The sequence below is a fragment of the Strix aluco genome, chromosome Z, assembly GCF_031877795.1.
Source record: "Strix aluco isolate bStrAlu1 chromosome Z, bStrAlu1.hap1, whole genome shotgun sequence".
Lineage (NCBI taxonomy): Eukaryota > Metazoa > Chordata > Aves > Strigiformes > Strigidae > Strix > Strix aluco.
Window position 1 is genome coordinate 65,639,512 of NC_133971.1, and position 26,196 is coordinate 65,665,707.

The 26,196-nt window shown below is 40.6% G+C and overlaps 2 protein-coding genes and 1 long non-coding RNA gene across 4 annotated transcripts; 1 reads left to right on the forward strand and 2 right to left on the reverse strand.

Moving 5' to 3' along the window:
- Positions 1-808: 808 nt before the first annotated feature.
- On the reverse strand, positions 809-4,931 carry HINT1 (histidine triad nucleotide binding protein 1). The gene is made up of 3 exons (XM_074813105.1): positions 4,771-4,931; positions 1,915-2,019; positions 809-1,145 (listed from the first exon to the last, which is right to left on the reverse strand). Exons 1-3 carry the CDS (start codon positions 4,879-4,881, stop codon positions 981-983), a joined length of 381 nt encoding a protein of 126 aa, XP_074669206.1. The 5' UTR covers positions 4,882-4,931; the 3' UTR covers positions 809-980.
- An 807-nt stretch (positions 4,932-5,738) lies between these two features.
- On the reverse strand, positions 5,739-8,813 carry LOC141918120 (uncharacterized). The gene is made up of 2 exons (XR_012621575.1): positions 8,469-8,813; positions 5,739-7,661 (listed from the first exon to the last, which is right to left on the reverse strand). It is a non-coding gene; the product is annotated as an uncharacterized LOC141918120 (long non-coding RNA).
- A 78-nt stretch (positions 8,814-8,891) lies between these two features.
- LYRM7 (LYR motif containing 7) lies at positions 8,892-22,115 on the forward strand. 2 transcript variants are annotated; one of them, XM_074813233.1, is made up of 5 exons: positions 8,892-8,930; positions 11,875-11,947; positions 12,498-12,568; positions 14,565-14,646; positions 21,577-22,115. In XM_074813233.1, the coding sequence occupies exons 1-5, from the start codon at positions 8,913-8,915 to the stop codon at positions 21,651-21,653; spliced, it is 321 nt and encodes a 106-aa protein (XP_074669334.1). In that variant the 5' UTR covers positions 8,892-8,912; the 3' UTR covers positions 21,654-22,115. The 2 variants fall into 2 exon arrangements, with proteins under 2 accessions (XP_074669334.1, XP_074669335.1); XM_074813234.1 differs by lacking the exon at positions 14,565-14,646.
- Positions 22,116-26,196: the final 4,081 nt, after the last annotated feature.

Genomic DNA, 26,196 nt, shown 5'->3' on the forward strand with positions numbered 1-26,196 from the left:
TAAAGGCTTCCAACTATCTTCCATCATAAAAAATGGTTATCTCGGACTTCTCAATTTTAAGAAAAAGAAGAGTTGCTTTATATTTTCTGGCAGACACATCCGTAACCCTTAACTTCACGCAACGCTGTCATCAAATCTTCCAACACAAGGAATTTTCCTGAACAATGTTTATGCTTCTGTATGCAGCAACATAAACCACTATCCACTGAAGGACAAAGTCTGCCCAATAAAATCTGGAATCTAAAGTGTATACATACTACATCATGCTGCTTATGTGCCAAGATGAAATGTCTTGAGCATCTTACAAGGCCCTACAGACACAGTTCAGTATTTTCATTTCAACGCCTCAATTCCATCAAAATCACAACATAGAAGTAAATACCAGTGTGCTATGGAACTATCACAGCTGCTTGTTTTACCCCTCCTCATCAGAAAGATACGGCTTTATAAAGCAGCCATTGGCAGAGGGTTCCAACAGGAGCTGTATGTTTCCAGCACACCACACTGTACTGACACAGCCCTTGCATGGCATGTTCGGAATTTCTCATATAACACTTATTAAAAAAAGTTTTAGCAGCAGCCTCCATTGGCTTTATGAATATTTACATACCACATTCAAAAAGCTTAGATGCTTTCTTCACAAAAGACATGAAAGACTGCTAAGCAGTTGCACCTTCAGGTTTCAAATACCTCAGGGAATCACTCTCTACAAAAGATTGTTAAGAGCAGACTGAAACATGCTACATACTTAAAAATATTTTAATTTGCAGAATTGTTTCCAGCAGTAAGGCACACCAGACAGAGACGATTCCCACATGCTAAAATCTTTATTGTGCGAATGTTGTTCAGACCATTTATTATTCTTTGTAGACACACATTAAAAAAAAATACATTAACAGTGGCTAGATTGATGGGCAACATATTAGATCTATTTGGTGGTAATTTGTATGCATGCAGTTAACTCTTGCGGTGTGAAAATCTTAGCCAGGAGGCCAGCCCAACTGACGACCACCCAGAACATGGAGATGTACGTGATAGACAGACTGCCCACCCTCAGGCCCTTCATTCACAACCATCCGGAATCCATTGGTCAGGCCCAGGTTAGCAGCACACTTCTTGCCAACAATCATTAAATGCCCAAGAAGCTGGAGGAGAAAAAATAAACAACAAACAAACAAAACAGAAAACACACAAAAAGGGAAGAGGGCAGGAAGGAAAAGAATGAGAGCAGAGAACTATTCAGATAAGCCAGTAAACTCATTCTTAGAAACTCAGTCACTATTCTTCAAATTGTTGTCTGCCTGCAACTGACACTTTCCAAGAAAAGGTATAAAGACTGACTATACACAAAATAGGGCAAAAAAAGAGCTATAGATTTTTTTCAAGCTAGACAGTAACACACTAAGAAGTGTCACGGAAGCTAAATTTATCTCATGGTTTTTAAAGTCCCCATTACTTCTTCAGGCAACATATATAATTCTGGTGGAAAAGAAACTTTACCTTATCATGTAAAGGTTTACAAAATATTTGAACTTGAAGTTTATAGTTACAAATGAAATATTTGGCATCTCTCAGCTAACTTTCCCTTTCTTAATCTCTGACCTGCCAAAAACCCCAAGCCCCTATTAGAATAAGTACTACTGCCTGTAAACCAAGAAAACAGACATTGAGAGTGTACTCCAAAATAACAATTCATTTTGCACTACAAATACACATCCCAGAAATACACTTTGCTTTATATCACTACTTTTACTGGAAAACCTTAACTCAATTCCCAGTCTAAGCTAGACAAAAAGGATTATAGTACTGGAAAACTACCTCTTCGAAATGTCAAGAGGAAAAGGGGGAGAGTCTAGTAAATTATGAAGAATTAGAGGTACAGTTTGGTGTACAGAACGTTTCTAGAGTACTTACAGATTCATCAGAATCTTCCGCTTCAGATAACCTGACAATTGGTTTCTTAGGAATCACTAGGAAATGTGTTGGAGCTTGCGGTGAAATATCATGGAACGCAAGGCACTGGAGGAAGAGCAAACATAATTTGCTTCAGGTAAGGTAAAAGTTTAAGTAAATCAATATACCCCACTAAATACACACTTAAGCAGATTATCAGATACCCCAAACATAAGCAGAGATATTGATTTTTCTTGAGCGATGTATTATTCCAAGTCCTCTAATTTCTAAACACAAAACATCTACTTACCAAGACCGGTTGGTATGAAGAAAAAGAATTACTATTTTGTGTTAAATATTATTTAAAAGCTATAGTCTTCTCAGCAAGTTAATATGCAACTAGGTTCATGATTTATTATTTCCACATATACATAACAACTAACAGAGCTGATGGCATGCATGCCTGTAAAAAGTACATTTATGCGTAGTTTGCTTTTCTGTTAGCACCCTGTTTAATAAAACAAATGGCAAACTGTTGCTAATCATCTTTCAGTTATGTCTGAATATTGTCTTGGTCAATGATAACAAGGCAATTTCAAAGAACCTGAAGTTATGTGATTGAGGCCATACTACATTTCTGTTCTCAATAGCACCACGTATTTCAGAAAAAGACTATTTCAAAATAATGTATTAAGGCTGGCTCTACTTCAGCCATTCTCAAATTGAGGAAAAGGCATCACTTTTGAAATATGAACAACACTCTGTAGTAAGTAGTTGACTCCCAACTAATTTTATGCAATTACCAAAATTACTATCAATCAGAAACTGGTTGAATTATGCCACAAAGAGTGCATACTTATAAAGATGTATTCTTCAAAATATATATTTCCTAGATGCTTTCAGTTATTTCTGAATCAATAAAGTGAATTTTCTATGTGACTATGCTGCTTTTTGATTCTCCTGAGAGGAACTGTGGCTTTTGCCACGCGCAAAGGTGGTGAAAAACCTGAACTTACATTACTTACATTACAATGCCTTATCTTGTATACCTCCAACCTGTCTTTCATAAACCAGCTTTGAGAAGATAATGCCCAGTTTTAAAGCTCTGATGAACTGCTTGTTTCTTCCAGAGAAGGGTGGTAAGCAAAGAATGGATGAATAAAACTAATTTGCACCTAGGTAAATAAATCTTACTTTGAGTTGATCATTTTGTAAGCAGTTTTTCTATCCTGTGTGGTCCACACAGAGGCAGAATGCAAATGGCCAAACTGAGTCAAAGAATTTAATGAGCAGAAGACCAGTAGCAAGTAATTTTCTATGGGACACAGACCAGAAGTGTTATCGAACAAAAGCACAATCACAGAAAGTCCATGAGTGCATGGGAAATCAAGCTTCATGTCAGCAACTTTAAACTAAAACAACAGTGATAAGGCTTAATTCCAGAGACTTTCTACTTTTTAATATCTCCTTTTCTCTGCACGTCAGTTGGTGATTAAAAGCCTTCCTTACGTTTCTCCTTGTAACATTTCCAGCCACCTCTAAAGAGGCCTTCATAGGGTCAACAAAATGCATTAAAGATCATCCACTATAATCAACTAAATTCTAAAAGCAGTTCTACATTTCTGTGTAGTTTAAAGTAAAAATCAACTGAGATCCTTCAGGTAATTACTCTTCCAGAAAATACTGTGCACTAATGGCAGTCAGGGTAGGTTATATGCTCTCAAGTCGCTTATCAAAGTCAGTGGCTAATTCTCAATCAAGCACAGTGCTCAGGTTACACGGCTGTAGCCATTAACAGCCGAGGAAAAACCTCCACCAGCTTTGACCCGGATAAAGAAAGGACGCACCCCCTCACGCTTCAACATAAACATGATTTTCGGAAAACACTGAAAATTTCCAGTATTCTCGAGAGTAGATGGCAGCTGCAACATTTGTGTATCTATTAAGAAAACACTGTTCCAAGCTATGCATAATTTTTAAGCTCACAAATCAGACAAACAGCATCTTCAGTGAGTCTACACTGCAGATAATCCCTTATTTCAAAAGCAAAACCCCCTGTTAACGTTCAGTATTTCAATTTAAAAAAAAAAAAAAAGCTTATACTGGATATTAGTTTAGTTTACATCTTCGAGATAACAGTTGCATTTTTTCATAAACTAACAACTTCACTTAGCTCCTAGCATGCTGTGGTGTACCAGCATCACTGAATGCTATCAGTTCCACCTCACCACAGAAACCGATTTTTGCAGCCTGCGGTATGACCAGTTCGACTTTTGTGAAGAGCAGAAAATGCTGTAATTCTCTATAATTCTTTAATAATCCCTCTCAGAGGTTCATAACCAAAGCGTGGCAGGCACAGCTGTATTATCTCCATGATGCTATTGAGAGGCACATCAAGACCTGCATTTCTGGCGTGCGAAAGCAGCTAGTTTACGGTGTCCCGGAATCCACAAGGAGACTGCCTGCTGGTCGTTCATCGAAAGTTTCACGACCACCCTCCTACACCAGGAGCGAGAGCCCCCGTCCCTCGCAGTACAGCCCGCACAGCCTGCAGTGCCGTAAGGCTGCGACACGGCGAATGCCAGCGGCCGCCGCCGGCTGCGTGAACGCCAGCGGCCCTCCTCCATACACAGGCCGGTGACACAGCGGAGCTGGGGCCAAGCAGCACCTGCAGCCCTGCACCCGCCCTGCACCCGCTCAGGCACCCGCCGAGCCGGGCCGCGCACCGAAGGAGACCGATTCTCTATGGACACTGCAGGAGGGTGTGGAGAGGCCCCGTCCGTCCCGCCCGCCCGCCCCGCCGCGCTCCCGAGCGCTTCAGCGGCACCCCCCGACCCGGGCGGCTGCGAGCGAGGGGCCGCCGCGTACCGCCCGCACCTGCTCGTCCTCATAGATGATACTGGCGGGGATCTCCTTGCGGATGATCTTCCCGAAGATGGTGTCGCCGCCGGGACGGGCAGCCTGCGCCCGACTGATCTCGTCAGCCATGGTGGCTGCCTCCGCGCGCGCCCGTCGCCTCGCGATTCCTCCGGAGGCCACGCCCCCCGCGGCGCTCATTGGGTCGACAGATCACGGCCTGCCGGATCCACCTCGCGATTGGTAGTTTCGCCTGTCTTTTTCGCTCGTCCCCGCCCATTCGGCTGGCCCGCCCTCGCTGACCCGGCGTGATGGGGCTCAGGGTGCGCGGAGGGATCGGGGTAGCGGGACGGTGTGCTCTGTGTTACCCTCCGCGGAGGATTCAACGCTGTGAATGGGTGTGGCGCTGCTGGCAAGGTCATGTGGTCCCAGGAGAGGCTGATGTGGCCAGAAATGCCTTTTATTGCCGCATCAAGCCCAACGCAGGTATCTGTGTGACCTCTTGTGACAGCACTCTGCAGCCAAATGACTGCTTTTGGCAGGGCTGCCCTAGGCTTTTCTGTGCAAGTTCGGCCGAGAAACACAAACTGCTGCAAATCCTGTCCTGGAGACCCTGCTGCCTTGGCAGAGGTTTCCGAGGTGAAAGCTGTGTGGCCCCTGGCACGGAGCACTAGGCAAACAGACTGCACCAGTGTTTCCAGGCCTTTTGGGGCCGCAAGGGCTCATCAAGATAGGGCTTGGCCTGAGCCAGGTAGAGGGCTTTTATAAACATCAGTGCTGTCCCCAAAGCTTGGAGGGTAAAGTCACAAAATACATAGGGTTCAGTTTGAGGTGTTGGGTGCTGCTAGCACTGGGATGACTCTTGCAGAGGGGAAATCAACAGCCCGTTTAATGTGTCAGCCTTTCTGCATGCAAGCCATTTTCTATGAAACCGACCAATGAACATGAGCAGACAATAATTCACTGAGGGCAACACAGCTACACATGTAGTCATCGGTGCTTTTTTTTAATATATATATGTATATATATATGACACCAGTCATGAAATAGAAAAGCAGAAAAAAAACCAAAAACTAAAAGAGTAACAACAAAGCTTCATTTTTAGAAAATGAACTTCCCGGTTAAAATGGCTTGAATCTGATTTCCCTCAAGATTTGTCTAGGAAACTTTTAATATAGACATTTATATATTGAAACGAAGAAATTCACTCAACAGTGAACATCACTGTGATGCATGAAAGTTTTGCTTGTGTTTGTTTCCCAAGGACTCCTCAACTGTTTTCCCTAGGCCTCTTTGTCTGTCTAGACAAAAGTAAAACGCTCCCTATATAACTCACTGATCGCAGCCTTCAATGGGCACTTGGGCAAACTAAGATAAGGGGAATTTGAACAAAATGACACAGAGATACAATCTAGGGAGGGTGACCTCACCGATTTAGGAAGAAGACACCTGGACTTCACCTCACAGCGCATGCCCTGGAAAGAGCAGACACCGTGAAGAAGATCACGTACTTCTTCCCTCGACCACCAAAGACCCTCACCCTATTTTTACCACGCATGCTCAGAATATGTAAATGAATTCCGGGAACTCATCATCGTAAGACACCCCTTTCCAGGAAATCTGATGAATATGTATGATTTGTATGTAAACTGATGTCCCTTGCTAGTTCTTGGGAGCCCTTATGGTGGAGAATCCCCAGGGCGACCCCAGTGTTGCTAATAAAGAATATCTGCTTAACAGTTACATTGGATTCTGACTGTTAATTTCTTTGTTTCAGTTACATATTGGTTGACATATACTTTTGTCTCACCATGTAAATGTCAAATTTTGTATTATTTTCAATATAACAAGGCCTTTTCAAAGGATTTAATTAATTCATTCACAACTGCAGTAATTATTCCTGCAAACAGATCTATGAATAAGGATCATGTCTCCTGCTAACAGATCAAGTTTCTTTATGAGATACATAGTCCAAAATACATGCATTTAGGAAATTTGAAATATTAAAAATAATTAGTAATAATGTTCCCACACTTCAGTTAGCTTTGAATGTAATTGCAATTAATGAAATAGACTATATATTGAAGCTAGCGGTCTAGCAAAGCAGTAAAGCTGATTACTTTTAAAATCCTTAAGCTGCCTTTAGCTAATGCTGGATGATGTGTTATTGAAGTATAAGCTTGGTTGGCTGGTTTTCTAGAGAATGGCAACTGAGTTTTAAAGTACTAGACACAGCCTTGGGATGGCCAGGCTGAGGCTGGGCTGGTCAGTCAGGCTGTGGGCAAGGCAAGGCAGGGCTGTAGGGAGCTTGATGTGAGCAGCCAAAAAGGTGACCTGGCTAGAAAGGGAAAATGACTGAAGAGAAGACAATGTCTGTTGAAGAACACCAGCAGAGCAAATGGCTGCCAGCCTGGAAACCGTGAGCCTGGGAACCAGTCTTACTGTAAATCCAGTCTCAAAAGAACCCTCTTAGTTTGAAGTTTTAGAAGGCAGGCATTCTTTATTGCAGCGCTGGATGGATGGGGGATCACTCCACCTAAGATGCATACACTAAAACAAAAGTTCATCTTTTATGTACCTTAAAGACATGAATATTCATACAATTTTCCAAGAAGTCTCCACCTTTCCGCCTGTCTACTATGTTTATATAAAGCTGGCATTGCAAAACTACACTACACATGCACGGGGGTCTCGGGTGGTCATCGGTGGTCGTTTGGGGAGTTAGCCCCCTACTCCTTTTTCCCTTTTATGGTCACAAGTCTTTGAGGACAATTGCTTCTCCTTGGATGTTTCCCAACTCTGTTGTCTGGCCAAGCTGTTCTTTCTTATCCGCCTTGTTTGAGCATTTCTGCCAGGATGTATCTATTCTCAAGGTTAGGCTATCTTCTCTGTACACTTTAATGGCTCAGGCCCTGTTAAATACAAAGTTAAACATTGTTTGGTAAAAGAATTTTTTAATATTTGATGTGCAGAAACAAACTCTACAACTCAGAGAGTTATAAAGCAGGTATGTTTACTCCAGCGCTGGGGTGCAAGGGGATTTCTCCACAAAGCTTGCACACCCACCGCACATTTTAACAGAAGAGAGTGTGGATATACATATTCATTGGGTTACATAACACAAACATACATATGCATGAGTAAGGCTGGGTTAGTTCAAAACACTGGTGTCAGCAGTTTATGTTATCTTTGCGTCTGCACATTGCCTCCTGGGGGGCGTCTTTGAGGGTCTTTTGGAGGAAGGCTCGTAGTCTTTCTCACCTTGTACTTTTCCTCAGAGCACACACAGATTCTCTTGGCCAATTTCTTGAACAACAAGAGTGGTTCCAACCAGTTTACCACTTCTAACCTATCTAAAAACACTAGCTTATTAGTTTCTACTGTCCATAGATAGTCTACAAAGACTCAATATGTTAGAGCGCATCTGCTTTCCAAGGACATGTCTCTTACTTTCGCCGAACATATTAATTCTTGGTAAGTTTCCACAGAAAACTGCTTTGCTTTGATGAACACTGTAGTCCTTGGTAAGCTTCCACAGAACAGTCAGGGCAAGCAGGATTAATAAGCAATATTCAGAAATCATTAGAAGCTGCTATGAGTAAATAAGTTGCAAAGCAGGTGATCATTTCCTTGTATCATATTCCCCCCTTTGAGACTTCCAGGTATACACAAGTGGGTACACCAGGACCACGTAAGGTATAATGGAATGCTTCTCTTACCACTAAATGTTACAGGCCTCAACTTGCAGGCACCAACTGCTTGCAGGCAGCTGAGAGCAGGCATCAATAGGTACACTTGCTAGTGGTGAATTTTGCAGTAGTACACTTGGCTAGTGGTGATTATTCTGTAGTAATCTGTAACAAAGCAGAGAAATTTCGAGGATGAAGCCTCCCTGTCTCTGGGTATTACAGAAACGTGCAAACCCACAGTCACGATCTCCGTACACCCGCAGGCCGAGTCACCCTTCAGGCCGTGGCAGGGCAGGGCAGAGCTGCCCGGAACAATGGCGACCGTGAGTCGTGCTCAGCGGGGCGGCGTTGGCGGGCCGGCGTTGGCGGGGCACCGGCAGCACCGCCAATGGGGGGGCGCGGACCGTGTTCCATCGTCACTTCCGCCTCCACCACTGCCCCGCTCCTCCAGACCGGAACAGGACGGCGGTCACCATGGCGAGGCGCGGGCAGGCGAGTGTGGTGCGCATGCGCGGCGGCACGGGCGGGAGGCGGCGGGGAGAGGGCGCCAGCAGCCGCCGCTGCCCGCCGAGGGGGGTGCTTGGCTTCTCTCGATCAGGCCCTATCCTGGCCGCGTCTTCTGAGGTTGCTGGCGGGGAAGGGTGTCCCCTCCCCGGTACTCGGGGACCGCCTGGAGTGACCTGGAGCCGGGGCCGGTGGGAAGGGACGGGGAGCGCCCGCGGTGCGTCGGCGGTGGAGGCTGCTGGCGCACCCTCTCCTTCCGTCTCCGGCCTACGGCGGTGGCGGGGCCGACCGTGCCCTTCCCCGCTTGGCCTGCGCCCTCCGTGCGACGGGGGTCACTCGTGCTCTACAGAGTGCCGCAGGCGTCGGAGGGAGGGCTGCGGCCCACCGGTTGTTGCCGCCGTGCGGCCGGCCGCCTCCGGCGTTTTTGTCCTTGTTGTAGTGCGTGCAGCACCGACAGAGTGTGCTGTGTTCCCCCTCAAATTTGCGGCCTTAGGCTGTGGATGGTAGCTAGACACAAATTATATACTATGGGGAGTTTTTCCTTGTATGTCACTGGAGGGTAGTAACGTTTCTTCTAGCAATTCCTAACATAGCATCAACAGGCAGAGGCTTTCAGGGCAAGGAGGACACAAAACTAGGTAATAGAGTTTTGCATGCAAAAACCGTTGTAGAGAGATGACAAGTAGAAGTTAAAATACATCAAGAGAATGAATTGTGATGGGAAGATGAAGAAAAGCAAAGACAGAAGGATTATTTAAACCTTGCATCTTTACAGTATAATTTTAATGGTAGTTGAGCCCCTGTTTCAGAAGTGTTCTGAAGCCTAGTATTAGGGGTACTAATAGACTGGGGTATTAGGTGGTGTTTCATTAGGTGACCGGAGCTCAAAAGAGCGTGCATTAATATATTTTTCTTCAAAGTCATCTAATGTACCTACTCTGTGGTTGGTGTGCTGAAGAACTTTCCAGGAGGGGTTTGCAGAAATAGGCAAATAGCAGAGGAAGGTGCCTGAAAGTTGTTGATCAAAGAGTTCAGAATAACCATAAAAATTTCTTCAGGTTTCGCCATACAAGTCTTTGACTCAAAACCATTTGTATTGTTAACTTTACTAGTTTCAAAGATGGCAAAAATATTATGGGGTAGAAATATTTCAGGATGTTCTGTCCAAATAATTTAGTCAAACCTCTTAAACTACACCTACATAACAAGAAATTTATTTGCTGCCTTTTAATTCTGTTGGTTTACTTTCCACAGGTTCATCCATCTAGGGAATGCTGCAATTAAAGGCAACAGGGTTCTGTTCAAGTTGCTAATTATTAAGGACACAAAAGCTGAAAAGGAGTTAGCAGACTCCATGTTCTCTTTTAAATGTCTCTGCTCGGATTGTTTTAACTGATTGTCAAGTCGTATACTAATTCTTGTAAAAGTGACAAAAGCTTTTTAGTTAAACATTTGTGAGACCCTTACTCAATTGAGCGTTTGTCCTCATTCCAGAAAGATCTGTAGTGCAGTGTCATACACAACAGGATGCTAAATCATAAATTACAGTAGAAATTATGACATGGTCTAATCCACGTGGTGAAGCAAGATTTGGATTTGTTTCTGTTTCTAAATTGTCCCTTAATAGCACTGAAGTTATGGTAGTATTATCTTAAAGAAGCACTAGTGAGCTGGAAAGTTGCCTGTTCTTACAGTTTTATGTCTTCTTCCTTTTCCTCAAAACTGTGTTTTTGTGTGTGTACACTTCTGGATGTATTATCTCAAGATGTAGCCAAGTGACCAGCTGAGCAGAGGGTGAGAACTTAGATTGAAAATCTAAAAATATATCAACGTCTGTTGGAAGTAATAGCTTTCAGAGAAGCTTACCGTTTCTCTCTCTGTCATTGGCAGATCTAAAGCAGAGGCAACCCTTTTTTTCAGGGCCCCACCAGGATGTTTTTATTGGCCTTTTAGGGGACAGTCTTCTTTGCATCTCCAGCTCACAGATACAGAGCATGCTGATAAAGAAGATGATAATTTCACATTTAACAGCCCTGTGTTTCCTCTGCGTCTTTCCAAGAAATTTCTTTTGACATTAATTGTGAGAAAACAATTTAGGATTGTCATGAAGTACTTGAAATTGTGCTTTCTAGAGATGCCAAAACACACTAGGAAGTACTAGAAGTAACTTCAAAAGGTATCTCATTATCAAGATTTTTTTTTAAATTTTTTTTTTATGCTTGTCAGAGATCCTTGTCAATCTCTGACAAACACCAAAAAATCTGATAAGGACTTGAGGATTTCTGTAATCGTCAGTATCTGTGAATAAACAGCCAAAACCACATGACTGTGAGCTGTGATTTTCAGGGGTTTTGCTTTACATACATACTGAGGTGTGTCATCTTTTGAAGAATAATTGTTGAATTAGTTAATAAACAGTTTGAGTTCCTTTTGAAATCCAGTTTTCTCACTCGACATTGGCTTGTAAGTGTGAGAATACTTTAGCCATTTACATAATCTTTTTTTCATAATCAGAGAATATCCAGTGATGTACCCTTGATAGTCCCTTCAGGTGACTTGACTTTTAGAGTTACTCCGATTCTGTTGGGTTTATTTGATATTGGCATAATAAATACATTTGCGTCAATGTATTTTCAGCATTATATTCCCGTCATGCTAAATAATTGTTTAGGAGTGTGGTGCTAGTACTCTCTAGCATCTTGAATTAATTTGAAACATCTAGAACTGTGGAGGATTTTGATTTCCTCACATCTGCTTTGGCTGCAAGTTATTTGGTCAGGAGTTGAGATAAAGCATCTTAGACACTGATTCCAGACTTTACTAATGGAAGAGAACGTGAAAGGTCGACCAGAACACTCCTAATCGCAACATGTTCATTTTAACTAAGAATCCTGCTAGAAACAAGCTAATTCTATTGATGTTGTATCATCAGGTTTTGAAGCTTTTTAAATTATTACACAGAACCCGGCAAGAAGTTTTTAAAAATGATACCAGAGCCCTTGAAGGTGAGATTCTTTTTTTTTTGGTGTGGTGCATGCTTACCTATATTTCTGTGGAACTTCCTTTTCTGGATACGCAGAAAGAGAATTCTTAACATCATTTTCCTTTAAATTATTCCCTTCCACATTTTATAAGTAATCATTGGGAAAACTTGTATGTCCATAACCAGACATCCTTTAATTTGAAACAAAAAACTAATTGTTAGACTCAAGCACTCAAGCCATATTTCATATGGAAAACATCTCATTTTGGAACTTCAGTGATCTTCCTGGGATTTTTTAAAAAAGTATGTTCAACTGCACTAAGCATTTCAGTTGATTCTCTTTATGTACAGTTGATCTTCAGGGGATAAATACTTCTTTTTTAGAAAACCAACTTATTCCAGTCAACTTGAAATAAGACATCACCTGAATTCCGTGGGAATCTTCTAATCAAATACTTCAGGCAGAATGCACCAGGAACGTGCTGTAAAGGACTTAGGATTCTGAGCTTTGAGGCAGCGACAAAGACAAGATACACTTTTTTGTTCACACTTTTGTTTTCTTGTTTATTTAGCTGCAAGACAGAAGATAAATGAAGAATTCAAAAACAACCAAGATGAAACATCTGAAGAGAAGATAAATGAGGTACTTCTTGTTTTCATTGGTTTTTTTCCACTTTGCATAACAGTACTTATATAAGAACTTTTTACTTAAAGGATCTCTGCTTAAAGGAGTGTAAGTACTCGCTGTGTAAGTTACCTTTGCTCAGTTGTTATCTTAACAGTTTTTACTGAGCCATTTTTCTGAAACTTAATGAGATCTGAAATGAAACTTCTGTATTTTAGGTATTTTTAGTTCTTAACATTCATAGAGAGTGAATAATTTAGTCCTTGTCATTCAGCCTTTTAACAGACTGTATTTAGACTGTTACTGGGCACTAGTTGGAAGAAAGTGCCTCCATCTGCCCTTTGCAGAAGTAAATCTAAACCTTTGCATCATACTAGCCACTAGTCAGTAACATAAATAGTTCTGAGCATTTAGTTTGGACTTTCTAGCATTTCTGCTTCTTACCAGACCCCTATAGTAATACTTACATATTTGTGTTCCTGATGTCCGATCTCTTAAATTGTATGTTCTTTTTATTACAGATGTACAGGAAAAAACTTGCTATAATTTTTAAATCTATATTTGTTAGGAATGGCAACCTACAAAATACACATGTAACTTTTTTATATGGTTTAATTGATATCTTGATTAAATGTGTCAGTGGAAGAAATTCTAGACTTTAATCAGAACTACAGAATCCTAGAACATCATAGAGGCTGTCATATTTATTGTATGTGTATATATATATACACACTGAATAGACTTGGTTGCAGAAGAACTGAATCAAATGATATACAGGACTTGTGAGAACCTGGGCGCTTGCTTGCATAAACATGGGGATGTTAGTGTTCAGTTTTGGACAGCAGCTAAAAAAATTAATACTGACCAACCAAATGTGCATTACTTTGCCAGAATAGAAAGCTGCAATGTCTTCTAATATGACATCAAATACTTAGTTATGTAGTGACCTAAGGAGGCAGGAGTAACTATCTGCAGTATTAGAATGTGAGATGTTGCAGCTAAATCTACTGCAGTATTATAGTTCAGATCAGGAGTGCACTTCTGAAGTTACCTTGGTTATCTCCACTTCCTGTGAGTTGGCTTATTTTGTGAAGCAGTCTCAGAGCAAATGGCAGAATTCCTTTAAGATGAATCTGAAGGGGAAGGTGTGCTTCCAGAGCATGCAGCCTAGTTGCTGATGAGCATTCAGTAGGGGTACTGGAGGATACCTAGTCTAAACCCTTAAAAGGGAAAGGGGGGAGCAGAAATTCAGTGTAGAATTCAAATCTTGAGCTCTAACTCTTGCAAAGATCCACTTCTGTTGGTACACGCTACTTCCTAGTGTAAGCTTATCTTCCGAAGTGTCTCACTTGTGCAATTTCATTTATTTCTGACACAGGTATCATGCAAGCAAGTATTAGGCTTCTCTTAATCGCTCAGCAAAACTAGCAAGGGTGCTTCTGCTTATCCTCTTAATGAGGGAAGGAATTCTAGGCCTTTTGCCAAATAGTAATGTCTCTACTAATCTTTAGGTAGTGCCTTGTTCCTGTACTGCTTTTCTGTGAAACCTCAGTGTTCTTAATTCTTGTCATGCTTTGTCCTTAACTTTGCCTCCTTATTTCAAGAGGAGGAACGTTACAAGAACCAATTGCCCTTTCACTAAATGTTATTGAGGCATTCACCAGTGTCTTTGATCACTGAAAGCTGGTTACTTGTTTTGGTAGCTGCATTCCACCTTATTCCTTTGCAGTTTTAATTGCCTATGTAGATCTTACACTGCTGTATGTTACTGAGCAGAAGTTTCATTTCTCTCGTGCTGTATATCAAAGTAGCTTATATATCAACCTGTAAATTATTCCAGGATCCCCAAAGTAAAAGCTATGTATATATAGTGCATAACTAACTGAATAATAGAACTGACTGTCTTTATTATTTGAATAACTGCCTAGTATGGAAAATACCTCCAGGAATAATCACATATAATTTAAATTACTCTGTTGTGTTGTTTGTGTTGGGTTTTTTTTCCTTTTTCTAGCTTCTGAAAATAGCTTCAGATGTTGAAGTGATTCTCAGAACTTCTGTTATTCAGGCAGTTCACACAGATTCCGACAAAATATGTGAGTAAAGCTGCATGCTAATAAGATGTTTAAAAATGTTGTAGTTCACTAAATAACTATAAATTTTGAAAAGTAAGTAAAGGGATAGAGAGGGCAAAAGTCTGCCTATCTGTCATTCTCTGCACAAACCCTTAATTTAAGCCCATTGTCTAATGACACTACCTAGGACAGGTGGAGATTTCAAAGTTTTTACACAAATATTTTGAAATACAGAGGGTGATAGAAAAGAGGCAGTGACTGCATTTAATGCCCTGATTGAGAGAAGTTATAGTTTGGTACCTTAACTATGAGGAATAACAGCAATTAGGTAGCAAGTCAGCATGTGGGTGGTGGCTAGTCAGTGAGTATATGTCTAAATGTAGCGGCCACAGAACCTGTAGGTGCTTGTTCTACCAAATAGGTAGAATCTGTCGAGGAGAAATAGCAAATGCAGTATGTATGCTGTCCACAGAGTAGCTTTTTCTTTGAGGATTGGTTGTTCTTTTCCAAATCTTTGTTCTGACAATTTAAATTTCAGATTATGCCTTAGAAAATTTGTGACACAACAATGGCCTTGATGCAAAACCTATCAAATTCTCAAATTTTGGTTCCTGGTTTTAGAAGCTCTTTTCTCTTAACAGTCAAAACCAAGAGAAATAGTAGGTTCAGTGTACAACTATGTGGTAGAGGGTAGGAGAAACCTTCAGCTCTGTACATTGTTTCCTTTCGCTTCTATTTAGTGGTGTCTGTAAAGCTTTGTAACTATTTTCAGCTTTAGGTTTGGTAAAGCATTTAACTTTAGGACAGCCATTATGATTATGGCTGAAGTGTTGAGTCTTCCGCAGTGATCCTAGGCAAGTGACAGAAGAGTAGGAACAGAGCAAGTGAACTTTGACATCTTCCAGCTGTTTATACCTGGCAGCACTTCCTGAGTGAGGGTTGGTTTCTGTTTTAGTTATCTTTGGCGTGTTTCTCTCTAATGAACTTGTTCCTGTCAACCTAGGCAGATTTCTTGCATCCAAAAACCTTTGACGAAGAATTTTTTTGGAGAATTGCTTGCTGTAGTTTTGAATCTAGTCTTACTCATCAATTACTATCTATTTTCACCAAGCTGTTCATGAGTTTTTAAGCCCCTTATTGCTCCTCTTTTGGTTTTTTTCCCCCTCTATGGAACAGCTTCTCTGTGAAACAACAAATAAATGCCTGTGATCATTCTGTTGCTATTCTCTTCACCCTTTTCAATTCTACTATCTCTCTCTTAAGATGATTAAGAGCTCGGTCTCTCAATCAGAGTTGAGCACAGTCCAAGCTATGGGCAAATCAGGCATTTATACACACAATGATGGCACAATGATGTTTTGTCTTTCATTTTCAATTAGTTTCCTAGTCATTCCTAATTATGAATTTAATTTTTGGCTGCTGTGCGTCCATATATTTATTTATTTTTACAAAATTATCTTGTATTCATTATACCCATCTGAATGGTCATAGTCAGTTTTGAACCTATGACTTTCTTTGTGAAGTCAGTTTGGGTTTTTTTGACCTGTGTGCATTGCATGGCTCTACAGGTAATTTCATCTGTCGTTTTACTTGTTACTCAGTCAAGTTTTAAGTTCATCATGCAATTCTTCACAGTAAACCATTTTCTTAAAGAACTTATGCAGGATGGTATCATTAAAATCTGTTCTTTTCCTGATTACTTACAAATATGTTGAACAGCACAGATGCCAACAAAAATACCTGTAGAACTCCACTTTTGACATCCCTCCATTGGCACACCCGGTCATTTATTGTTCACTTCCTACAGTTTAACCAGTGACTTATACATGTAAGACATTCTATCATAATAAGGCTGTTGTTTCCTTAAAAGCGTTTGCTGAGGGACTTTTGGGAATCCCCAAGCATGTTGTGGCAGCTCCCCAAGAGCTGTTCAGAGAACTCCATCGGGGACTGTAAGGCAGAACTCCCCTTGCAAAAGCCACATGAAATTATGTTCAAATACTAATTTATATTCTAATACTGTGTGTGTAGGGATGGGGTTAGAACAGCAAAAGCCCACGTGGAGGATGGCAAGAAGAGCAGCTACAGGTATATCAGCAACGAAAGGAAGAGGGGGAAAAATGTGGGCCCACAGCTGAGTAGGCGGGGGACCTGATAACAAAGGACACGGAAGAGACTGAGGTACTCGCTACCTTCTTCACCTCAGTCTTTACTGCTAAAGTTTGCCTTCAGGAGTCATTGGCCTCAGACCCCAGGGAGGACTTGGAGTGAGGCTCTTAGTTTTGGTAGAGGAGGAAAAGGCTAGGGAGCAGATGGGTGCATACACAAATTCATGGGACCTGATGCACTGCACCCATGGGTGGTGAGGGAGCTGGCTGATGTCATTGTGAGGCTACTCTCCAATCAACTTTGAAAGGTCATGGTGATTAGGGGAGTTGCCTGAGGATTGGAAGAAAGCGAATGTCACTCCTCTTTCCAAGAACGGCAAGAGAGAGATCTGGGAAGCTGGTCAGCCTCACCTTGATCCCTGGGAAGGTGGTTGAGCCAATCCTGGAAGCTGTTTCCAAACATTCTAAGAACAGAATGGGGACTGGGAGTAGTCACCATGGATTTATGAAGGGGACACCTTCTCTGACCATTCTGATACCCTTTTACAGTGAAATGACTTGACTCAGCGAACGCGGGGAGAGTAGTGGTGATTGTCTCTTTTGACTGTAGCAGAGCTTGAATGCTGTCTCCTTTAAAATTTCCATAAACAAAAAGTGATAGAATTGCTCCTACCTAATTTTACAGACTTCTTAGAGAAATGGTAGCAATGGGGTTTGTGTGGAAGAAGGAGGACTTCCAGAGTCTGGTACTGGCCAGAAAAACTGTCCTGCAGCAAAAAATCTGGAGTGCATCTGTACACAGGGTGCATTTGACCTGCTTATGAATGCAAAGGATGTCATTATGCAGTCTCCTGCCCATTTTTTTTTTCTGTATCTGTTTTGGATATGTCTAAGCTTTGCTTCTCTGTAATTGATCTTACTGCAGTAAGAACAAAACAATAGTCTTGAAAACCCATCAGAGTTCAAGAGCTGTCTGTTTTGTGTGTGTTTGGAATATTTAGTCTTGACAATGTAGTGAGTCACCAATTAAGGGATCAAGAATTCTTAGAAAAGAAGTACAGAGAATCATGATAGAAGGTCATGGAATAAGAATGAACAGTATTAAAAAAATGTATAGAATGGATAGATATTCTTGCTTGTCCTGGTATAATTAAAATGTAAAGAGCATTCAGTGGAGTTGGAATTTACATTCAAAGCTAATACAAAATAAAAAAGGCATTTTTATTTTGCACAATAAATAATTCTTAAAGGTTGTAGCAATGAAAAATCTTTGTGGCGAGGAGGAAGGTTATTATTCAAAAGTACAAAAAAGCAGAAGATCAAACTTGATGCTTAGCTTGATCCCATAGTGAAAGAGTAAAAGCAAATCTCCTTATAGAAAGAATATACAGACCTTTATACAATGGTAAAGTGATAAGTAACAGAACATTATTCCTAAGTGCCATTTTTTGAGCAGGCTTCTAGTGTGTTTGCACCTTTCCTAAGAATCCAGCTTTGATTAGTCAGCACTCTGAACTAGGCAATTCTGATATAGCTTTTGTTACACTATTAATATCACTAGTAGCACAGAGTATGCTATTAGAAAATTCCCAAACCAGAAATTCAGAATTTTTAGGGAGTTGAAATAATTGTCACTGTATTTTGATAGTAGTTTATGCTGAATTGCATGGTCAGTACATTGTGTGAAATTGTACCTGTAAATGGGTGTGGTTTCCACTGCTGTTCCATTGTGTTGAATATCTTACTGTATTGTTTCCATCCTTTCTTGTTTGTAAAGAAAAATTGTCTGAGATTAAAAAGCGGAAAAAAGTTGGAAGTGGGACTTCAGCTTCCAGTTGAATCTGTGGCTAGGTGTTGTCGTGGTTTAACCCCAGCCGGCAACTAAGGCCCACACAGCCACGTTCTCACTTCCCCCAACTGGGACAGTTTAATAGGTAGAGTGAAAGCTACGTGCACAAGCAAAGCAGAGAAAGGAATTAATTCAGTACTTCCCATCATCAGTCAGGTGTTCAGCCATCTCCAGGAAAGCAGGGCTCCATCATGTGTAATGTTTACTTAGGAAGATAACTGCCGTAACTCCGAACATCCCCCTTTCCTCCCTTTTCCAGCTTTTATTGCTGAGCACGATGTCAGATGGTATGGACTATCCCTTTGGTGACTTGGGGTCAGCTGTCCTGGCTGTGTATCCTCCAAATGTGTTGTGCATTTATATGATGAAAATACCAAGTGGATCTTCTCACTCCCCTTTGGTTTTTTTGTCTCGTAGGAGCCAGTTTCTGATGGGAAGTTTGTTGTAGGAAGGGCCTGTGTGTGTGTATGAGTCTACTTAGGTAGCACATTGAATGGGTATTCAATTCCAGTACAGCTTTGATTAAAGAAGTTTTAGCAGAACAAAATCAACCTTTTTGATCCTTAATCTTTATGCTCTATGGTAATTACAGTGCCAGTAGAATTGCAGTTAGCTCCCTCGTTGCTTTTATGGTATCATTTTGTATTAAATGAGAGGCTTGGAACATATTTATTAACAAAAAAAACAAAAGAAAAAGTGGAAGGGCAGCCCTTAGGTGGCTGCTTGAGTTGCTGTTTGTTAGCAAATAAAAATAAGCAACCTCAGTTGAAAAGTTTACTTTTCATAGTGCTTCATCTTAGGTGCTACCTGTTTGTTTTGGAAACTTTGTAGGTGAAGATTTACTTTGCAGTAATAGAAATCATATTGGCCTATTTGTAAAGAAAGAATACTTACATTTGGGCTGTATTTAAATTAGTATTATGTTTTTGCTTCATGCCCAGCCATTGCCCCTCCCACCCCAAAAAGGATTAAAGTGATCAGTTGCTATATTGTAGGAAAGAAGAGCGGGGATGGGGGGGCAGGCACTGGGAACAGGAAAAGAAACTAGGTACCATGTTTCAGAAACCTGTTCCCACAGGTGCTTTCCTCGAGTTACTGTCAAAATCTTTTGGCTCTAACTTTTCATATTATAGCTGACAGTACACACAATTTAGTTACACTTGGTGTTTTTCTCTTTTTTCTTTCTTCTCTTCTCTTCTCTTCTCTTCTCTTCTCTTCTCTTCTCTTCTCTTCTCTTCTCTTCTCTTCTCTTCTCTTCTCTTCTCTTCTCTTCTCTTCTCTTCTTTTCTTTTCTTTTCTTTTCTTTTCTTTTCTTTTCTTTTCTTTTCTTTTCTTTTCTTTTCTTTTCTTTTCTTTTCTTTTCTTTTCTTTTCTTTTCTTTTCTTTTCTTTTCTTTTCTTTTCTTTTCTTTTTCCAGTCCTGCATCTCTAAAATAACTATTTAATAACTGAATAGAAAAATCCAAAGACTTGTGTTAGACAGTGAGAATAAATATTGGTAAGGGGAATGTTTTCCCTAATCAAATGAAATCATTCTGTGCTGTCATAGAAGCAGTGCACAGGGCAGTGTTATTCTTTAAAAAGAATTTGAGATGCAGTGGTATACGCTTATGTTGGGATTCACTGGTAGATCTTTAAAAAAAGAAAAAAAGAAATTAGGCTAAGATTTTCTTATTAAAGAGAAGACAATTTAAATTAGGAGCTTGTTAGACAATTTTTCTGATTTTTTAATGTTTCAGTCTGAGTTATGTTAGTATACAAATGTCTTCGTTCTATTCATTTCACTTTAGTTTCAGATTAAGTTGACACAAGTAGATCTTACATTTTTGTAATATATCACACATGCAGCATGTTCTGATGATTTTGATCTGGTGTGTTGGCAGTGTTTGCTCAAAACTTACCTTTGAAAAGGAAAGTTAAAAATTATTCTTTCAATCTTTATTTGTTTGGACTTTTGTTTTTCATTACTTTATATCCAATTCTGTTTTTCTTTGGTATTTCTGTTTCATGTACCTATTCTAGGTGTGTAGATCAACATGTTTTGTCATAAATTTACTCATGTTTTGTCATAAATTTACTCACATTTTGGCTAAGAGAAATGCAATTTAAATTTTAGTTAAGGCTCTTAGAAACTTATTGAATGCATCAGTATCAGTACACAGATGCAAAAGGAACATACCTTCAAGGAAATCAGTTTTCTTGTAAGATATGGGATATCAGTGCACTTTGTACAGAATGTTACTCATTAGACACGTGCACACAAACACACACAGTTTTACAGGTTTACTGTACCTTTCGCAGCTGTCTGACCTAGTCAAAGTAAAGCATTATGATTTCAGGTGCTTGTGCTTTAGTTTTTACTCCTGGAGCAAATCTGACATGACACAACTCCTTCCCTTCATGAAGAAAGGACAAGCTGATTTCTGAAGGGCTAGAAGGCAAGAACTTAGAGTCAGGAAGAGGTTAAAATTATGTATAATTAGACAAACCCTAACACACCACACATAATTTTCATTTGATGCTTTCTTTTCGTATTGGCCTTTAAAACAGGTATGACAATGAATATTACAGATCAGATTCCAGGATGCTGGGAGAGAAGGCTAAATCAAATTAAGTATTAATTTTTGGAGCTGTTGAACTAAACATAGTCTGATTTAGGCATGATAAAATTTCCATTCTTTCTTGCTAAAAGTTATTGCAACACTTTACCATTTTTTATGGATTCTTAATGCTATTAAAATATTTTCAGTGCTTCAGGAAAAAGGGAAAGCCAATATTCTGTCCAAGAGAAAGTAAAAATCTTAATATAATTTTGTCTTGGGTAGATACCATGATGCTGCTCGTATGCTTACCAGAAGTTCAGATTCTCATTTTAGTAACCTGATTTTTTTTGTAGTAAACTGTTTTTTTGTTTGTAAATGTAAAAACAACTTTAGAATGTTAAATATTATTTTCCATAAGATTATATTCTTACAGGGTTTTTTTTCTCTTATAGTGCTCATACCCAGGAAAGATCTGCTACAAGACAACACTCCTTACTTTGATAAACCAACAAAAAAGCATGAATCCTGAGGAAAATATGCCCCTCTCCCCAGAAGGTTAATATCCTGTAATGAGATCTCTGAAAACCAGTAGCGGATACCTGTTTTAAAGCTAATTTGTAAAAACAGTTAAATGTTGTTATCAGGAAAACAAAACTGAAACTGAGTCACCAATTTTATTGTGTGCTGTGATACCATCATGCACTTCTTCTGTGGAAGATACTAATACTTCCACAGAAACTCAAGACGCACAGTTCTATTAAAAATAAGCTGCTGAATTGTGTTACTTCAGCCAGGAGTGTTTGTAATTATGACAGCTGTCAGACAGATTGTTTCCTAGCAATCCAGAGTTTTAAAAACTAAATACAAATTAAATGCAGTTCTTAATCCTGATAATACTTGTTTGTAAGTTTATTGTCAACCATATGCTGCTTTGAAGTAATGAAGAACAGTCTTGTGGCACTTACCATTAAATTTATGCTTTGAACCAGAAGCATGATTTCTGAAGTTGTCATTAATTGTACACTAATATACTGTGGTGTTTGAGAGACTTCTTGAGATTTATCTGAATAATTTATTCAGGTTTTACAGATGGGAGAGTGTGTGTAGTGTTTTTCTTCTCCCTCACACCTTTGAACGACCAGGAGTGGCAGGGTTTGAGTTCTTAGATGACAGTGGAACAAGACAACCCAGCCACAACCTAACCTAAGGATGTTGTTTTAGATATATGGTTTATGAATTTAAGGTTTCTGTTTTACCTTGTGATTATAGAGTGACTTACTGAGGCATTTTCCAAAGAAAAGAGGCTTGTTGCTTAGTTGCAAGTGATCTGAAGTGGAATTCATCACAATGATCTGTTTACTTCCATTTTCATTGGAACCAGAGACAACTGTAGTGATATATAGAATCTTCTCTGTGAAAATGGTAACAGGCACCATACGAGGATCTAAACACCTCACACAGGAGTGAAGTAGTCTAGTGTCATGGTTTGAGCCCAGAGGGCAACTGAGCACCACGAAGCCTGTTCACTTACCCCTCACCCCCCACCGCTGGGAAAGAGAAAATGAATTAAAGGCTCAGGAATCGAGATAAGGATAGGGAGGGGTGGCTCACCCATTAACAGTCATGGGCAAAGAGAGGAAATAAAAAAAGAACATCAATTCAAACACTAACAAAGCAACACTTAACAGATAGAGTGGGGGACAGTGAGAAACGTTACCACATTTTCAAAACACCTCCCCCCACCCCTTCCTGCTTCCTGGGCTCAGTTTTGTTCCCAATATCTCTACCTCCTCCCCTCAGCAGTGCAGGAGCAGGGGATGGGGAGTTTTCAGTCAGTCCACTGCTTCTTCCTCCACTGCTTCTTCCTCCAAGGTTGGGGGAAAACACTCCTCTGCATTCTTCCCCTGCTCCAACATGGCTCTCTCATGGGAAACAGTCCTTCATAAACTTTCTCATCGTGAGTCTTCCCCATGGGATGTGTTCTTCTTGAGATGCTGCAGCATGGGTCACCCCTGTTATAGACTATCTTGCCAAAATGATGCAAGTTAGGACAAATTAAATTTCAATTATTTATTTTAGCAAGCGGCAATAAGCAAAACAGCGCTGGGCGGCCGGGGAGTCCCTGCTCCACCAACGGCGCGCACCTACTTCCCGAGGGTCCGTCTTTTTATATCCTCCGCCTTCCGTTATCGGGTCTCTCTGAGAGGTGTATCCTGCGTCTGCGCACTTTGCAGCTAGGGGGTCGCTCCATCCGGGTCTTCCTCACGTCACCAGCTTCTCGTATTTCCTACTTTCCTGAGAGTGGCTCACAAAGTCTTTGTTTATATCTTACAGAATATAGACACTACCCCCTTTTTTTTTTTTCTTCTTCTTCTTCCCTTTGTCCTTCTTCCCTTTCTCCCTCTTTTCAGTCTTTTGCCTAGTAGGAGTCCTTGCTTCAGCATTTCAACTTAGATAAGCACTTACAGTCAGTTAGTCGTTACACAGTGTAATAGTTAAGATTAAGCTTAGGCCAACATAGTTTATGGAATAACATGTCACGAGCTCCCAGTATCTTCAATGGAATTTGATGAACAAACAGTTTACTGTCTATCACAACCCCCACATGTTGCAGTCCTCCCAGTGCCAAACTACAACAGCAGGTGCTGCTTCTACCTATAGAGCCCTGGGAGTTCTCCACAGGCAGAACTCTGCTCCTCTGATGACCTCCATGGGCTACAGGAGGACAGCCCTGCTGTCTCACCACAGGATACAGGGGGTCTCTCAGCTCCAGCACACCTCCTCCCCTTCCTCAATCCTTCCACTGACCTTGGTGTTCACATAGGTGTCCTTCTGGTAACTCCTACTCACCAGTTACAAGTCCCTCTCAGATTCCCCTTCTTAAATGCATTATTGCAGAGGCAAAGCCACTGGCTCGGCCTTGGCCTGAGGCAGGTCTGACTTGGAGCTGGGGGAGCTTTTGAGAAGCTTCTCACAGGGGCCACTGCTGTAGCCCTCTCCCCTGCTACCAAAACCCCACCACACAAACCCAGCACACCCAGTAATATGTCTCAGCTCTATTTCAGGTCCCAGTGATCTTGTTTATTTTTAATAAGCTTCCAAGATGTCAATATTGCATATCTGTTTGGATTCTGACATGGTTTCAATGACTGACTAAAATGGAAAACTAGTGCCTGCATCCTGCCTCTTTTCTTCACAGAGCATGTCAGTGCGGTAAGTTCTCCTTTCTTTAAAACTATTGCTTCTGGCTGCCTTGGGCAGGGTAACCATCAGAGAATATGTTGTCAGTATCCATCTTTCAGTTGCACTGATAGTCCCTGCATTGTAGCTAGAAGGCAGGAGGCAAATGATGGGAGGTAGAATGAAAAGAGTGCAGTTCTTGCTATTTGTTGTGGTTGAGTGGCTCCACTACAAAACAAACATGTCTGTCTGTAGGGGATTTGCTGTTCTAGGCCTCTTGTGTTGCTTACTTCCCTAAGGATAAGGCATATTCTATGTCTGGTTTCCCACCACTTTGCAGCTTGCCTACATTGAAATTTTTTTTTCCCATAAGGAGCGTAAGAGAGGGGTATGCAAGGAAGGGAAAATAGAAGGTAGTTGCAGCTGCAAAGAGACAAAACAGAACATTACCTCAAGTGAAGTGACTGATTTAATAATCAGCAGAAATAATTAAACAGAGGTCTGGCAAGAATCATACAACCATTAAAGTCAATATCCCATGGCACACTGGAATTGGGGGGAATTCATCTCTCATAGACCCATTGCTTTAGGCTATGGGAGTAGTGTATCAGTGATTTTATCCTTGAGATTGATTTCGTAGAACTGAGGCTTGGTCAATCTTCAGTCTTGGTACTGATGTAAAATAGTATTGCTTGTTACCATGCAAAATATGTATTAAAATACTTAGTGATGTTGGCAGTAGATGGCAGTCTTTTGTACGATGTTTGAGGAAACAGCAAGTGGAGAAAATATTTTCATGTGGCTACTGCTTCAGTATTGTTCTGCTGTCATGTGTTTTAGGTTTTTATTTTTAACAAGAATGAATAATTAATAGATAGTATGGAAATGTCAGCTGACAGGATCATCCTTGGGATTTGACAGGCATTTGTGTGCTTCATCTTACCTACATCTTGAATACTCGTAATAAGAATACAGAAAGAGTCATCCAGATAACATACACAACTGCTAATATAAAGGACATGATAAAAAAAAGTTGGTAGAATTTAATGGCCCCCAGAACAATTCTCCTTACACTCCTGTGCAGTATGTTTACGGTCTGTGCATTAACATTCCATGTTCCTGCTATCTTTGTGCATTCCTGGGCAGCAAAGATAAACTGAATTTTGCAGTACCGAGATGAGTAAAATCAAGCTGATAGGCAAAAGACTGCTAATGTAAGAGACTGACAGGCCTATTTATTACTCCTGTTTCAACGTGATCTTAAATAGGAATCGAGGGGCTATCCAGACCAGGATAAATAGGAATCCAAATAAGGAATTGAGCCTAGAAGTATCTCAGACTTGGTCACTGTCTGGGCCCAGCAGGTGTTTGCTTTCTGCAAATCTAACCTTCCAGCCTTGAAAGACTCACAAACCTGCTTAATGAGCAGCTGGTAATCAAAGGCTTCTCTGTGCTAGTTGGTGGTAGTGACTGTTCTTCTTCCTGTTATTCCATGCTTACCTGTTGGCTCATGTTCCAGTACCCAGTCATCTCCCCAGCTTCTGTTTCCATTTTCATTTCACTCTGCGTGTGAATCTGTTCTTGATACTGCTGGCTTTGTGCTCATATATACCTTTATTTTCCTTAATATCAATAGTAAATAATGTTAAAAATACAGGAAGTATTGTTGCATTCCCTCTGCAAAGTTTGAAGTGTTATCTGAAACTGCTTAAAACAATACAGGGACTTTCACTTAATGACTTGGGAGGAGAAAAGGTTGATTCTTTACAAGAGAAACTGTAATTTAATAGGCTCACAATAACACGATTCAATCACATTCAACTTTTTCAGGTTACTGGAACTGCAGATTTTTAGAGCAGACATATGTGCCTTTCTTCCAGACTATGCATCAT